This window comes from Gadus chalcogrammus, chromosome 23 (genome assembly GCF_026213295.1).
Source record: "Gadus chalcogrammus isolate NIFS_2021 chromosome 23, NIFS_Gcha_1.0, whole genome shotgun sequence".
NCBI lineage: Eukaryota > Metazoa > Chordata > Actinopteri > Gadiformes > Gadidae > Gadus > Gadus chalcogrammus.
Genome location: NC_079434.1, coordinates 15906571 through 15924548, shown reverse-complemented (window position 1 = coordinate 15924548; position 17978 = coordinate 15906571). Strand labels below are relative to the sequence as shown.

The 17978-nt window shown below is 47.7% G+C and overlaps 1 protein-coding gene across 1 annotated transcript in view; it reads right to left on the bottom strand.

The window, feature by feature from the left end:
• The window catches only part of LOC130377239 (phospholipid phosphatase-related protein type 5-like), a 28818-nt gene extending 12226 nt beyond the window's left edge, over positions 1-16592 (bottom strand). The window contains 2 exon segments of the mRNA XM_056584273.1: positions 1708-1840; positions 16359-16592. Coding sequence (XP_056440248.1) covers positions 1708-1840; positions 16359-16562 — 337 coding nt within the window. The 5' untranslated portion in view covers positions 16563-16592.
• Positions 16593-17978: the final 1386 nt, after the last annotated feature.

Sequence of the window (17978 nt, the reverse complement as noted above, 5' to 3'; positions counted from 1 at the left end):
GACAGCTCTATACAGGGAAAGCTCTATACAGGGCCATCACTATGCTGCTCTATACAGGAACAGCTCTATACAGGGACAGCTCTATACAGGGAAAGCTCTATACAGGGCCATCACTATGCTGCTCTATACAGGGACAGCTCTATACAGGGACAGCTCTATAGAGGGACGGCTCGATAGGCCGTGCTGCCTGACCCAGTGTGGCCCCCCCATACAGCTCAGGTAGGTCACTGAAGGACCTTTCTACTGCAGAGGTGAGCAGTAGTTAATGGTTTCATTTACTGTACATATATCATCTATCTTCCAGGTCGGCTCATTAGTGGTACGTGTGGGTGGAACTCATTACGTTTTGCTTCTGGATGTCCGCAGTGTCAGTGTGCTGATGCGTGTTTGTGCATTAGTGACTGTTCGTACGTGTGTTTACGTGTGTGTGCATGTGCGTGGATGTGTGTGCGCGCATACATTGTCTTTGCGTATGCGCGTGTGTACGTGTGTGTGTTCAGTGTGTGAGTATGTTCAGTGTGTGCGTTCATGCGTGTGTAGTGTGTATGTGCGTGCGTGCGTGTGCACGCCGGGGTGAGAGTCTAGTGTCTGTATAAAACAGAGCATCGTCTTAAGTGATGAAGACAAGGTGAAGACGGCTCTGTGTCTCGGTGTCTCTAACAGGCGCCGACAGAGCTATGAGGCCGACTGAGGCTCTCAGGCTGGCTGATGGCTCTGGTCACCACAGGGCTGAGGCCGACTGACGCTCTCAACAGGCTGATGGCTCTGGTCACCACAGGGCTGAGGCCGACTGACGCTCTCAACAGGCTGATGGCTCTGGTCACCACAGGGCTGAGGCCGGCTGAGGCTCTCAGGCTGGCTGATGGCTCTGGTCACCACAGGGCTGAGGCCTGCTGAGGGTCTCCGGCTGGTTTTGGGTCATAAACTTGTTAACTAGTGAGGGTAGCAGCTGATGGCTGGCTGATGGCTCTGGTCACCACAGGCTCCATCCCGTCATGAGGATTAATGCTACGACAGCGCGGCGCTAATCCAAATCCAAATAAGCTCGCCAGGAGGGTGAGGGGAGCAATCATAAGAAAGACCCCCCCCCCCCGCCCCCCCGTTAGCTGTGTTAACCCCGGGCCACAGCAGGGATGGAGACGTTCCTCCCCCCTCCAACCCCCAGGGAGAAGGTCTCCAATCCTTATGGCCTTATCTCATCCCCACACTTAAATGTGACTGGAGTAATATCGTACTGCGCTGTCATCATAGCTATGGCCCGCCACAGGAGTTTGTGTGTGTGTGTGTGTGTGTGTGTGTGTGTGTGTGTGTGTGTGTGTGTGTGTGTATGTGTTAGTGTGTGTGTGTGTATGTGTGTGTGTGCGTGTGTGTGTGCGTATGCTTGTGCGTTTCTGTGTAAAGTGTGCCTGAACGGTGTGCATGTGGAAAATACAGAATTTCCGAAGGCTTGTGTGTGCCAGAAAAATCTATTGAATTGATATCTAAGCAATTATCTAAATCTGGCACCAACATCTGTTCGTCCCATCGTCATGGTTACACACGGTGACAACATGTGGACCAATCGTCATGGTTACACACCGTGACAACATGTGGACAGATCGACATGGTTACATGCGGTGACAACACGGGCACGTCCCATTCGGCATGGTCACACACGGTGACAACATGTGGACCAATCGTCATGGTAACGTGGTGGACGGGGCTCACCCAGGAAGCGGAAGGTGCGCCTGACCAGTGGGTTGAGGTAGCAGCAGTCTCCCGTGGCAACCGTCGTCTCCAGTCGGTCAAACTCTTTGGACGTGTACTGTACCAGAAAGAGGACCGTCTCTGTGACCATGATCTAGAGAGAGAGCGAGAGACAGACACAGACAGACAGACAGAGAGGAGAGAGAGACAGAGCCAGAGGCAGTAGAGAGAGAGAGAGAGAACAAGACAAAGAGAGAGAGAGAGAGAGAGAGAGAGAACAAGACAATGAGAGAGAGAGAGAGAGAGAGAGAGAGAGAGAGAGAGAGAGAGAGAGAGAGAGAGAGAGAGAGGCATCCCGTTAGTCCAACAAAGTATTCTAAACGTCCTAGCATTTCTTTAGGCTTGCTCTTTGGGATAATACACATTCCACTGCTTATGCACCAGCATGTATACTCCTTATCTTCAGAAGAGAATCAGCAGTAATAAACCACATTGGTAGTGATGATAGCTGAGCTTCAAACAGAACAACAATGCCTAGAGGAGAGTGATGCCCCCGGCTTTGTGAGCGCTGGAGCGGAATAATTCAACAGACAGACAGACAGACAGACAGACAGACAGACAGACAGACAGACAGACAGACAGACAGACAGACAGACAGACAGACAGACAGACAGACAGACAGACAGACAGACAGGAAGAAAGACAGGAAGAAAGACAGACAGACAGACAGACAGACAGACAGGAAGAAAGACAGGAAGAAAGACAGGAAGAAAGACAGACAGACCGTCCTCTGTCCTCCCAAAACTTATGTCATCAGTTTTGTTGTTGCCAGTTTGCTTCCCAGCACAGCAGCCATATAGTTCCAACGACAACGACAGAATTTCAATGCTAGACATCTGACACAGCGAAGCTCATCCCAGTGTCTGAGAGGCAGCCTCTAAATATGTGATGAGCATCACAACCCGGAGAGGACTGAAAGACAGCCAAGGTGAAACGGGAAATCACCCGTCCAATTTCACAAGGCAGTGAAGTGGAAAAGTGATGCGGTCCCAGCGGCAGGATGGGGGCCCCTTGAGGAGGACTTGGTAAGTTCGGGGCCCCATGCGATGAGAGTCAGGTCTCAGTCCAACAAGATGGGTGGGAATGAGGTCCAGGAGACACAGGTCCACATGGTGAAGAACACTCACAACTCAGAACACGCCCGACTTTAAAGAGACAATAAAACCTCCCGCACCGTCGAGGAACCTGGACCAGATTGTTCAGCGGCCTTGGTGTAGTTATGTTAGAACCAGAGGCTCCATCAATAGAGACAGACACACAGACAGATAGACACACAGACAGAACAGCATGGGTTTATAATACGATACTGTGTGTTGACTGAGGCTGGTGCTATACACTGTGCCAATATCTAATCTTGTTAGATTCAAGTGAGTGAGTGAGTGAGTGAGTGAGTGAGTGAGTGAGTGAGTGAGTGAGTGAGTGAGTGAGTGAGTGAGTGAGTGAGTGAGTGAGTGAGTGAGTGAGTGAGTGAGTGAGTGAGTGAGTGAGTGAGTGAGTGAGTGAGTGAGTGAGTGAGTGAGTGAGTGAGTGAGTGGGTAAGTGGGTCTGGGTGGGTGAGTGAGTAAGAGATAGATAGATCAATTATACCCCCCTCAATCATTTATATATATATATATATATATATATATATATATATATATATATATACTAGATATATATAGATCTAGATAAAGATATATATAGATGAGACAGGTGAAGTGCTACTTCACCTGTACGAGTCACGAGGTGTGATGTGGCCCACGTTTCCCCACCTCAACCGAACGTATTCAGGTGTGAAGACCAGAATAGAAGCTAGGTTGCAGTTGCCAATGGAAACAGGAAAGCATTGACAAACTTTAGGAGCTGATCGAGAATCGACCGGCCTGCCTCCACTCAATGACATTGTGGTCTGCTCCTGAAGGAGGTGCCACTGCTCTTCATACCAGGCACTTCTGTGTTCTCCTGCTTACAGAACGGCTCGGCCAGGTTCCAGCCAGTTAATGAGAACCGCTAGAGGGAGTCTGTTTGGCGATGGAACGTTTTCAAACGACTCTGATGTGAACAGGGTCTCACTAGTTAACAAGTTTATGACCCAAAACTAAACGTTAGACCCTAGAAAGGGTTTACTTTCCCCTCAGAGAACCAAAGTGTCTGAACGGGGGGGGGGGGGCAGTGGGGGGGCCCAGTGGGGAGCCCAGTGGGGGTCCCAGGGCAGGGCCGGAGGTCTTCCCCTCCCTCACCACCCACCACCCTTGACCTCGTCCGCTGCTTCCGGGCGGATGAGAACCGAGTCACCCCGCTCTGTAGGCACATCTGGAAATGCTCAACTACGGGCGACCTTGGTTTGTCTGAGCAGAGCACACACACATCCACGCGCATTTATCTGCTTGTGTGTGTGTGTGTGTGTGTGCGCGCGCGTGCGTGCGCGCGTGTGCGTGCGCGCGTGTGTGTGTTTGTGTCTGTCTGTGTTTGTGTGTGTGTCTATCCATCATCTTGTGTGTGCGTGTATGTGCATTCGTCCATGTGTGTGCGTGTGTGTGTGTGTGTGTGTGTGTGTGTGTGTGTGTGGCGACAGTCTCTCACCACATAGGTTTATCCACAGCCAGTAATGTGATTTGACTGGTGAGAAGTGGAAGACAGAGAGAGAGTACAGAGCGACAGAGACAGAGCTAGAGAGAGAGAGTACCAAGTGTACAGAGGGAGAGAGAAGAGAGACATGGACAGAGACAGAGATAGAGGACTGATAGACAGACAGAGAGAGAGAGAGAGAGAGAGAGAGAGAGGACAGACAGAGAGAGAGAGAGAGGGAGAGAGAGAGAGAGGACAGACAGAGAGAGAGAGAGAGGACAGACAGACAGACAGACAGACAGACAGACAGACAGACAGACAGACAGACAGACAGACAGACAGACAGACAGACAGACAGACAGACAGACAGACAGACAGACAGACAGACAGACAGACAGACAGACAGACAGACAGACAGACAGAGAGGCAGACAGAGAGAGAGAGAGGACAGACAAACAGAGAGAGAGATGCAGGGGAGGAGAGAGAGCCTCAACCTATGATGGAGAGCAGCCTCCTCAGTGGAGGAGTAGATCACCTGGGGCCGGGCTTGGGGAGCTGCTACCCTTTAATCTGGGTCATGAATTAAGCTAATTGGCTCGGCTAACAAAGCCCGTACCACGGCCTGTGTGTAAAACTCCCTGCTGTGGATCCCCTCTCAGGTCTTATGAAGCCAACGAGGCAGCAGAGCAGCATACGGAGTGCAGCAGTGAAGCAGTGCAGGGCTCCACACTGCACCTTTACATAAAAACACATCATAAAATAAAGCCAATTAGCTCCTCATTTAAATGGCGGAGATGAATCCATGAATATTTTGCTATTTTGCCTAAATGGTTTTGAATCTAACAGGATTACATATTGGCACAGAGGGTCGTATCACCAGCCTCAGTCAACACAGTATCCTGTTAAAACCCCTGCTGGTCCCACCCCATTAGCTCCCGGTCCACGCAGGCCATGTTCTTCTCATTCAGTAATAGCCCCAGTGATCAGCTTAGCTCCGCAAAGCTCCTCATGTAATCCCACCAACGTTAGCTGGACGGCTCGCTGTCAGACGTTCTCTGGGGTCAGGTTAAAACAGAGGGATAACAGACTGACTCCAAGCATAAGGCTCATAATCACCGCCGCTCACTCTCTATTCACAACAGACACTCTCAAAGTCTGGATTATCAGATAATGCGCGATTGGCAATCATTTAAGACGTAAACGAGTATGGCAGTTCCAATCTTCTACTGAACCATTGAGGCTTTTGTAGCCAAGAGATTGTAGCCAGTGCGAGATAGTGCACCTCACACTGCTCTGTGCACCTCAAAGGTGCACACTGCTGGGTGCTGACGTTTCTTGTTGGCGTGTCGAATCAGCGATGGGCAACTTCGCCCAACTTTGAAAAGTCGGGCGTAGAAGTTTGGAGAGAAGTGTTTAACTTCCCACGTTGAAACTGGGGGACACATTGAACGGGGGGCCACATTGAACTGGGAGCCACATTGGGAGGTCCATTACAGATATGACACTCAACAGGAAGCCACTGCACTCAACAGATCACAATACTTCACCATTAGGTTAGATTCTCATCATTACCCTAGACTGTGACAGTGTCAATAACACCGTAACAACTGATGGTCATGTTCCAAGGACAGCAGAAGTCCTGGGGAATACACAAGACGTTCTAAAAGAACAGTGAAGAGGAAAGTTAATTGTGTGGAAGCTGAAGTCAAACTGCATCGGGAACAACAAGCTCAGTTCAAATCCTTGGTAAACAGACTGGTCGCCAGGGCAGTAAAGGGGATTGTGGTGGGAGCCTTTCTGTCGCTTTATGTCCGTCATTGCACTATTATGGTACGTGTTTTTATGTGTCAGCCTTTAGGTCCAAGACTAATTTCCCTCGGGGTAAATACAGATCTTGAGTCTTGAATGCTACGATGCAGTTCTGATGCGTTCTTTCTGCGTTCCTAGAGCCTGCATACTTTTATTATATTCCTCACGTTTTGATGAATACATTTAGAAAGACGACCAGACAGGAATCCTGCTGTGCTGCCACTGATGGAGAAGTGAGGGCTCGTGTACACAGAACTCTCTCAGGTGGATCTGAATCATCATCACTGCAGGGTCTTCACATACAGCCCACTGGTCCCTGGAGGCCTCTGAAGCTGAACACCACTGATGCGTGGTGCTGTCTGTGCTTCCATGCTTCCCTTTGACAGCTAAATGCAGCTCGAGCTGAGCGCTCCACCGTCACACAGAGCAGGAGAACGGGAGCCAGTGGGGGAGGAGATGCCTCCTGAACAAACAATATACGTCTTTAAGACGATGCTGGTCTGGGTAATTAGACAATCATAACGGCCTCTCTTGGCACCTCTAAAACTGCCTAACGATCCAGTTTGTTGTACGGGCTCTCGTGAAGAGTGCTTGGCGTGAGCGCGCCTCACAAGAAGCAGAAACACAGCAGGAGCAGATCGTCAATGGCTCCATAAAGCACTCCTCCTATCGTTTCATTCATCAACTACAACAGATCAGTACAACAAAGCGCTCTTCCCTCATTATATTGGTAACGGAGGCTTTAGTGAAGCCAGGAGAGACAAACTCATTACAATTCAGCAATTCAATCCATGTCAAGTCAGGAGATGTTTCACAGTTCTAGAGCCAACAAAAGCAAGGTGGAGGGGCTACGGGAGAGAGTGGAGGCTACGGGTGTAGTAGTCAAACAGGTGCACCACTTCTAAGGTTTATGCAAACGGTGCAAACCCCAAAACTCTGCAGGCAAATGCGTTTAATTCATTCGTGTGCCTCCCAAAGTCTCTAGGTGACGGAATGAGGCCTTGAGGAAACTTCAAAGCCGGGTATTGACACGTCTGGTGGAGAACAAAACACAAAGGAAGGCAGAGGAGGATTTCCTGCTTTCTGGAAGGCAGTCTGAACGGTAATTATAAATAGACCCTCGCAGAGTTGAGGATTATAGAAAGAAAGGGAAGCTTCTGGAAGCGGCGGCCATGTTGACCACTGAGGCTGCGTGGATTCTGCCGGTTTTTATATGTGAGGCGAGTTTAACAGTGGCGCTGCATGGCAATGTCCTGCTGGGAAGAATACAGAGAATACGACGAAATTACCAAAAGTAAATAGCAGTGTTTTTATTCCCTAAGATCAGTAGAATAGATAGAATAGACTCTTCCTCACACAGCCCTGGTCCCAGCTGCCCAGCGGTTCATGTCTGTGTTTTGGTTGCACTCCATTTGAACTAACCTCTCTGCCACGATCAAGGTTTCTTTTACAATCCTCAGAAAAAAAAAAGTTTTGCCAGGCAGTTGTTTCAGTCATGAAGAGGCCAAGCCAGAAGTGTTTGTGTCCATCAAATATTTATGGGCAAAGTTCCCAGCTTTTCCTAGCTGTCTGGATAAAGAAACTCAAAGTGATAAATAATACCAATAATAATGTTTCACTTTATTCATGAAGTGCTGTAAATTCAGGCAAGCTCAAAGTGCTGTTTAGGGCTAAAAACTGACCATTCAAGCACGACTAACGATATAATACAGACAGTATATTGATAACTGGAAAGTAGCTAACGTCTACTAAACTCCTTTATCGAAAGGTCTGGTTCTGAAGTGGGCCGCTCTCCCTGGGAAACACAGCCCGGTCTAACTGGTATCATTGGGAAGTGGGAGTCAGGGAGGGGTGATCCTGGCAGCACTGAGAAAACCAGAGTGTTCTTTCTGGTGACTTATAATTATATTATATTGTAATTATTACGTCTTATTGTTTATTACATTCAACTACCAAACCCCCTGACACTGACCCAACCCGGGTTGAAACGGCAGCTGGAATCAATAATTGTTACGGCTTCACTTTAGTTTGATTACCCTCTTGAGACCAAGAAACCGACCCCAAATGAACAGAAAGTTCTTTGTAGAAGATGAATAAAGTGCAAACGCTCCATGTTCCAGGTGGATCATCATCAAAAGAATTACGCAACAAAACACCAACCTAAACACCATGTTTATCGGTGTAATGTCATCACTTGTATATCGTTATACTTATTCATTATATACAGTTATTATACACAAGTATTAGTATATATCAATATATATTAACCCATATATATATATATATATATATATATATATATATATATATACATAATTCTATATTTCTATCTCTGCCTCTAAAGGTCTACGGTTCTATGGGGCTCAGGGTTGGTTTAGCGTGAGTCAGTGTAGCTAGTTTAACGTATCTGACTGTGTTGCCCTCTCTGTCGGCACTCCCATGCAGACAAGCCTGAATCCTTCATGGATGAGCGACGCGGTGCCACAGGGCAGGGGCTCGGCTGACAGCACATCCAAGGGGAACATCAATACACACACAATTAGCCCAGCCTCGAAACAAACACATTAGGATTCTCTTAAGACAGTTCCTCTGAAAATGGGCCAGGGCTCCTAATTAAGGTGTGTATCTTCGTGGAACGGGTCCGCATTACATCAGACTCTTTCAAGGGATCTCTTCCCAATGGAAGGAAGCGAAGGGATATATTAGTATATGAATGAATATAAAACGTCTGCACAAGATGTCGGATACTGTGACATGAATGATACTCGTGTATAATTCATTCACGACTGAAGAGCATCAAAGTGGGGATTGACCGTGGATCTGTAACATATCCCCGTTAAGTGCTAACTTACTGGGTTACAACAAAACACTGCTAGGCTTCTGTTGACATTCTGTTGAAACGCTCAAGCCTTCAAACGCAGAGCCTCCGGTCAACTGTTTGTTCTGTTTAATACTTAATGAGTGTAAAGTACACAGGTTAAAACATAAATGCATTTTAAAGCGGTCGATGAAATCAGCGTTGCAGTTCTGCTAACAAAATGACCCAAATAATGTTCCGGTCATGGATCACTAATGTGTTCTGTAAAGCGATACCTTTAAGACCGGCTAAAGATAATAGATCACGCTCAGGAATAAGTGGACCAATATCCCAGATGATATCCAATACCAGGGCTCGATACAAACATTACATAACATGTAATATGTGGCACATGTTCCTTCTGTAAACTATGTGGTGCAGGGTAATGGCCGTTGTGGCCTGATTCTTCTGGAAGCTTCTGATACGCTGGGAGGAAGCAGCGATGATGACGCAGAAGCCAGCTCAGTTTTATTCTTTGTGTCTGACAACTGGCAGGCTTCTACCAATACCATCTGAACACCCCCTACCCCCCCTCACATAACATCTGACCCCCCCCCCCCCCAAATAAAACAAAGCTGGGTGCTTCGTCACCAATCATGTCCCGTAATGACCAAATACCAAAACTCTTTCTCCCCTACAATACCATACTTTATTTAGCTGACTTATTTGTCCAAAGCGCCTTTCAATAAATGCATTCAAGCATCAACCAAAACAGCTGACTAATCCCCCATTTAATTTGGGAAAACAGCGCACTACAGAAGTAAGACCCACTCTGGATCTCCATCTCACATATCTAAGTCTCCATTTTCAACTGACCATCCAGAAGGTCAGCTTTTAATTACTGCCCTGGAATGATCTGAGTAGTAACAAGGGGCCGCTCACATTCCCAGTCTCACTGGGAAACACAGCCCAGTCTCACTGGGAAACACAACCCAGTCTCACTGGGAAACACAGCCCAGACCCACTGGGAAACACAGCCCAGTCTCATTGGGAGGAACTCAACTTGACAGGACCTTGGTGACCATGAACATGATGGTGAAGGGTTCGAGTTAGTCTCTCTCTATCTCTCTTTCTCTCCTAGTTTTGGCACATTTAACATCATAACTGCTGAAAGCCAAACATGTTATTCATCTTCATAAGTGTTTGTTGATATTTGGAGAGAAGCTTTCTTTGTATAGTTCATACACTGGCTGACAGCACCTTGTTCAGGGCTGACATCGTTCGTCTCCATCTGGAGGTAAAGCGGGAGTCCTTCAGAAGGGGGGTGGGATGGGGGCAGGGCAGTGCATTCGTCAGAACTGGATTTTCCTCAAGGCTGTGAGAGAACCGGTTCACACCCCCCCTGGGACGCAGCCCGCTGTGACGCTCCACCAAACAACGCTCTAAGGAGGGTTCACGAGGAAACGATGGATCATCCTCCTTGATCAAAACACCTGTGTTCGTCTTCTCATTCAAAATAAAAAGGCTTTAAAAACATGAAAAACATGTCTTCTAAAGGTTGTGTGTCAAAATGCCTGGGCAGACCGCCAGGCAGTGCCAGGTTGGACCTCAAACCCAGGAGATCTCCGTCCCAGCCTGGGATCAGACTGCTCTGCAGGTCTGTGTTCCATTGAGGAGTCGGCAGCGGAGCTAGGCTCTAATTATCACCATAACGCTGATAAGCACACTTAGAGTGAAGCCGGAGGGAATGGCTCACTTTGTTTAACTTTTAATAACGCAATCCATTTGACAAATGGTTACCTTTCCAAAGAAATGCGTACCTTTATACCGGAGCCTCCTATTGTACTGGAGCATGGAGCGCTGGAAGAGCCCCACTATACTAGCAATTAAAGGGTTCTTTATATAGATCGTCAACTACATCTACTACACATGCAGCACATGAACCTTAAGTAGACGTGTAGTACATGACCCTAAAGTGCACAAGCAGTACATGAACCTAAAGTGCACATGCAGTAGTTATACCTAAAGAACACATACAGTAGTTATGCCTAGAGTATACATGCATTACATTAACCTTCAGTACACATGCAGTAGTTAAACCTGAAAAACACATGCATTATTATTATATGCATATTATATGCATTCATTAAACAACCTTTCTGATGCTGTGTACACAACGTTAAACGTGGATTCTCCTGCTTGATCACACTGAACAACACCTGCAGTTGTTGTACTGTAAGCACATCTTGAGTTATTGTGCTCACATTGAAGCAATGCGTCTGCAAGTTCAACTCTTGGCATCCGACTCAGTGTATGCCTGTTCCCTAGTTGTCCGTCGTGGGGGTGTCTCCTTTACTCTCTCCTGCTATGTAACTTTGTATCAGGATTCTTTCCACAGCAGTACTCAGAGATCCCCAAAGCAGTCATTGAATACAATCTGCTAATTGGAGAGATAAGGTTTGTGTGCCAAGGGCCGGGCAGGACCAACCTCTACTAAATATGGAGGAGCCAAGAGATATGATGGTCCCACCTCCCCCCGCCCCCCCCCCCCCCCCCCCCCCCCCAGCACCCCTACAACCCCAGCCACACCCCCAAGCACCCAGCGTTCACCGTTGTTCAGTAGATGGGAGGTCGTGACAAAGATGCCTAATACGCCAAGTTATGCTGATGATGTTTTCTTGTTTAGACAGGATTTCTAAGTCATGACCGTGGCTATTTTTAACTTCCGCCTTAGGCACTACATGACCTGGTTGTAAAATGTCAACATGCACAGCCTCAAATACAGAATTAAAGAGCAACCTTATTCAGAATATGTTTTATTATAACCATCATCCCCAATAAGACCAATAAAGTAGTTCTGCCCTTACGACAGCAGAGTCCAATGTGGGTCCAAAAATTATCTAGTATCTCAAGTACATACTAACCAAAAAAATGTTGCTCCAGTCGTTCCACCCCGTAAAAACTGAATAACACTTTTCTTGTGCTTCATGCCCAGTTTGCAAACCTGTGGTATCAACATTTTCCAGGGCTGAACACGGACTGAAGCTGGACTGAAATCCATAAAGGGAGAGGAAACATTCTACTCCTTTGATATCTGCTTATTGTACAGGTAACAGTCAACTGTACGCAGTATAAAAGTAGTACGGTAGTTTAGCAATTATTCTGCAGATGTTGAAGTCATGCAGGGCAAATTTCTATGCAGAGCGATAACACATATCCTCAGTCCTATAGGAGGTCTTTGTTCAGCTGTCATCTGAGGTTGTACCAGCTGAGATCTGCCTCTCTCATGCCCAACTTTTCAGCAGAATGACTGTACAGGAAACCTTGACATGGGAATGCTTAGAGGAGCTCTGCTGGGGAGTTTCCAACCTTGAGCTTAAACAGAAGCCTCTAAGATGAAATGTGGGGACCAGTGTGATGAATAAATTATACTTTCAACAAGTTTGGTTCCCATGAGGATTCTTTGCTTCTGCTTTTGTTTTTCGTTTCATCTTTTTTTGTGTTGTATGTATTCATATGAAACGGAAAGAGATAATGGACTACCTTGTTTTCTTTTTAACTGTTGTCGTCATTGAACTCTTAGGAGACATGTTTGTTTGTCAGAGTTACAGAGATGCAAGGACCTCCACGGTCTTACTGTGATCAACGCGGTTATGGGACTGCGGAGAACAATGCTGAAAACAAACCCAATCAAAACAATCATGCTCCTTATCTCCATCCACCAAGGTCACCACAGCAGAGTGAAGAACTGGAATAATTTGTTAGTGTTAATGGGAGGACGGTGTCCCAGGAGGGGGGCTCGAGGATCCAGCCTCTTTGGGTGTGTGGCATCAGTACCAGTCCAGAGACCGTATTGTAGCATGCGCATGATGACTTTCAACATGGAAACACGAGAGGCTTTCACACTGTTCACCGCTCAGCCCCAAGCTAACGTTAGCCCTGGCTTACTGGACCCTTGTTCACATAGTTCTGCTGGCCCTGATGCACACTAGCTAGTTCAGCACAGTGGTTTTAAACCATTAGCCCTGACAAGTGGGCGACCCAGGGCCACTAATCTCAAGCCCAATAAAAGAAACATAGTGTGAACACTTTTATAGTCCTGGAATAAAACCTCTCTTAGCTAAGTAATGAGTTAGCCCTTATCGCCTGACAGCCCTGTTGTGTGCTCTGTTCCTCATGTGTTTTCACTCTTACCCTTACGGCTGTATGAGCTGTGAAAGCCCTTAGCCATCCAGCTAATGGAGTAATTAACATTGATGGCACTGCTTTGCAATCAAACTATGGCTTGGACCACTAAGCACCCGTACTGAATGTGTGAAACCTCACAGAGATCGGGAGAGCGACTGCTGAGTTACATGGTGAGGGTGCAGGACTGTACCATCTCAACACAGAGCGACTGCTGAGCTACATGGTGAGGGTGCAGGACTGTACCATCTCAACACAGAGCGACTGCTGAGTTACATGTTGAGGGTGCAGGACTGTACCATCTCAACACAGAGCGACTGCTGAGTTACATGGTGAGGGTGCAGGACTGTACCATCTCAACACAGAGCGACTGCTGAGCTACATGGTGAGGGTGCAGGACTGTACCATCTCAACACAGAGCGACTGCTGAGCTACATGGTGAGGGTGCAGGACTGTACAATCTCAACACAGAGCGACTAATGAGTTACATGGTGAGGGTGCAGGACTGTACCATCTCAACACAGAGCGACTGCTGAGTTACATGGTGAGGGTGCAGGACTGTACCATCTCAACACAGAGCGACTGCTGAGCTACATGGTGAGGGTGCAGGACTGTACCATCTCAACACAGAGCGACTGCTGAGTTACATGGTGAGGGTGCAGGACTGTACCATCTCAACACAGAACGACTGCTGAGCTACATGGTGAGGGTGCAGGACTGTACCATCTCAACACAGAGCGACTGCTGAGCTACATGGTGAGGGTGCAGGACTGTACCATCTCAACACAGAACGACTGCTGAGCTACATGGTGAGGGTGCAGGACTGTACCATCTCAACACAGAGCGACTGCTGAGTTACATGGTGAGGGTGCAGGACTGTACCATCTCAACACAGAGCGACTGCTGAGCTACATGGTGAGGGTGCAGGACTGTACCATCTCAACACAGAGCGACTGCTGAGTTACATGGTGAGGGTGCAGGACTGTACCATCTCAACACAGAACGACTGCTGAGCTACATGGTGAGGGTGCAGGACTGTACCATCTCAACACAGAGCGACTGCTGAGCTACATGGTGAGGGTGCAGGACTGTACCATCTCAACACAGAGTGACTGCTGAGCTACATGGTGAGGGTGCAGGACTGTACCATCTCAACACAGAGCGACTGCTGAGCTACGTGGTGAGGGTGCAAGACTGTACCATCTCAACGCATATCTCTGTTTTCTTTGCAATGTCTTTTTACATATGCATGCTTCTGGGTTCAGCGGAGTGGAGACCACATATCCCCGTGTCCGTGGCCAAGGTGTTAAGACTTCCAGCTATAAGTCTCACACCGTGGGGGAAAGGTGTTGAATAAATGTGTAAAGGTTTGTCAGATTGGTATTTGGTTTTCATGGTTATGAAAATGTCATAGTCATAGTGTATGTATAATACAATATTTATTTACACTACATTTACTGTTCACTGGGAAAATTGACCAGTCAACTGAATGGCAAAAATGACCTTGAATACATTTGCAACTATATGTTTAAGAGAACAAGGGTACGATAACAAAAATAAATGGTTGATTCTTAGGGAAGCCATTTTTTATATATGTCTAATATACTGCAGACAGAAGTTTGTGACCTCTGGCCGTGAATTAAGTCTCTATTTTCTCTGGGCTCATGTAACATTCATATCTCCCCAGCAGCAGGACTGGGAACAGCGGAGCCTCATTCTGTATCCAGATTCACACAGCCAAATGAATGGACTTTATGTCTAGGGGTATTGGAGATATTGACACGTTTGTTCAGTTTGAACGATTTCTGTCCAGTCACCCGCAGGCCCAGACAGCGAGCCGTAACCAGCGGTTGAATACTCTTATCATCCTAAAAATGTTTGGATTAACATGGTTTGTCACAAGCAATCCTCACAAGCAATCCTCACAGACAATTGTTCAGTTATTTCTATATCTTTAAACAAAAAAACATTTGTTCTTCGATATCAAATATCAAATATTTCTGCTTAGAGGTATGAGGTTTGAGACAGAGCTTACTGACCACACATAACATCCTGCTAATTAGAAAAATGCAATTTTTTATCATCATTTATAAAACACAGCCCAACCAAAGAATCAGCATGTAATAGAATCATAGCAGAATCATCAAATTATGTTGGTTTGTATTAGTGTGTAACAGAATTAAATAACCAACGTTGTAATATTGGTGGCTCCTGTCTGACGAGCCGGCCATATGGCAGCTGGAGACCGCATCTGCATCAATTAGCAGACAAGCAGGTGGAAGCTAATTAGGGTTTAGTTTGAGGTGGGGAGTATCGGATGGGTTTAGTTTGACCCCTGAAGAGTTGGAGATGGGTTTAGCTTTAAGTGGGGAGTAGGGATGGGTTTAGTTTGACCCCTGGAGAGTAGGGCATGGGATCAGTTTGAAATGGAGAGTAGGGATGGGTTTAGTTTGAACTGAAGTGTAGGGGTTTTGTTTAGTTTTAACTGGGGAGTATGGGTTTAGTTCAAACTAGTTGGGATGGGTTTAGTTTGAGGAGAGTACGGGATGGTTCAGCCTTCACATCCCAACCCATGCTGATATACATGCAATACGTGGTTTCTGATGATGAGATGAAAATGAGAGCAGGATGACGTCATTTGTCATCTATTTTTCTTGCAAAGGACAGATGTTTGTTTCAGCCAATGGCTCCTGCACTACAGGTGGGCGGCTCCGCGGGGATTCTCTGTGCACACGGGGTCCTCAACTTAAACATGCATGCATTAACCTCTGGAGCTCCTCTCCTTCGACGTCTAATTGGTTGCTTCCACGTTCAAGCTTTAATTCACCGCTGCGTCCTGTAGGTAATATGTGTGATCATAGCGCGGACAGATGTTCACACCGCAAAAAGAGGCTCTGACGCTCTGATAATGTGTTCAGTTATTTAGCGGACGTGTGATCTTTAATGCATGTTCTTTTGGCGAAGGGAGAGGTGTCAAACGAGAGCGTGCATAATGAAAGATGAGTGCGCGTCAGCGCGAATCTGCACGTGCGTGCGCGAGCCCCGATCCACGAAGTGTCGGCCTACTTTTAACACATGAAAGGGACTTTGAGAGAACATTAGTGAAGAAGGGAATGACATGAGATCTGACGCGACGGTTTGCGCGCTGCGACAGAACAACGCCGTTAACTCATGCAATGAGGCGCTCGTCACGGGCGCCAGCCTTCGGGGTCACCGGCCGGAAGCTGAGAGCCGCGTTAACATGAACAGGTAAAGCCGCTCGGTGTGTACGTACCATCAGGGTGGGCAGGCCGGCCACCAGGGCGTAGAGCAGGGCGGGCGGCACGGCGCTGCGCTCCTCCCCCCCCAGGTAGGGCTTGGTGAGCGCACTGTCGTAGCAGAAGAAGCCCTGCACGTGCACGCTGAAGGTGTCCGTGTACTCGAAGTAGTAGGCGAGCATCACCGTCCCGGCCAGGATCACCAGCTGGAAGTAGAGCATGGTGCACAGCGGGGGTCAGGAGCAGTCCGCTACGGTCAGCTACAGCGCGACGGAGACGGAGCGCTTGGCTCCGCTCCTCCTTCCTCCCCTCCTGCCTCGATTCTGCTGTCGTCCCTCGCCTCCTCGTCCCTCGCCTCCTCGCCCTAGCCGCGCGACAGAAGGACGGTGGAGGCTCGCCAGTGACCGCTCGCGTTCTGCTCTCTCCCTGTGCTGTGTCTCGGTACCTCGCGCATGACGCCCCGCAGCGGAGAACGATGTGGACACGCGCTCTGCTCGCTGCGTCCCGCCCTCTCTGCTCCTCGCGCGGCAAAGCAATTAAGGGTGGCAGAGGCACGCGAGTGAGGGAGGCGAGAGGAGAGAGGGCGGGGAGAGGAAACGGGGACTATGTCATCAGCGTGTGTGTGTGTGTGTGTGTGTGTGTGTGTGTGTGTGTGTGTGTGTGTGTGTGTGTGTGTGTGTGTGTGTGTGTGTGTGTGTGTGTGTGTGTGTGTGTGTGTGTGTCAGCGCAGCAGGTGTTGAACTGAAATGGATGTGCAGCCACGTTTCATTCAAGCGTGAGAGGGAAAAAAAACGTGAGCGAGTGAGACATTGGAGAGAGCGAATGATGACATGATGTAATAATGTCATGCATGCACACACACAAACAAAAATACACACAAACACACACACACACACGTTGTTTTAATTTAAAGTAACAAAATAATCATATGCACGCAGAGCCTTTATTTTGAAGAATTCTGTAGCTAAATGACGTCATCATTTGGATAGTGTGTAGGCTTTAAATTCAGGCGTGAGGCGTTGACCACTATGACGTCACGGAATACAAGGCAATACACAAAGTAAATAAAAACATTCCATTGCATGTCAAATATGTAGCCGGCGTCATGACAGTGAGAGAGACAGTGAAAGAGAGAGGTGTGGGGGGGGGGGGGGGGAGTGAGCGGTCAAGATGGGACTTGGTGACAGGTGATGAATGGTGTCATTAGTGTGTCATGCTGTCACTGCTCTGGCCAGGAGCTGTTGTTGATTGGCTGGAGGTCCAGACTCCAAAGTGTGAGACCACATATCATCAAATTAGTAAAAAGGAGACAGATTCATTTCACAGGCCGCGTGCAGGACTCTTAATACTGAGTCTGTGGATCACTCGTCTCACAATGGCAACATGATCTTCAATTAGTCCAACATCACGTACGTCAAGGAAAACTATCTGTGTTCTGTGTTTTATTTACCTCATCACCCACTGGAGCAAACGGGTTCACTACCCCTTAGCCTGGCAATGTGTAAGGACGCACACACACGCACACGCCTACACACACACAGACGCATGCACACACCCTCCAAAAGTCAACCAATTAGGCGGAGGCATGAGGATGTGCAGCCATGGTGTGTTTAGCGACTGTTAAACCCACTTCTCTC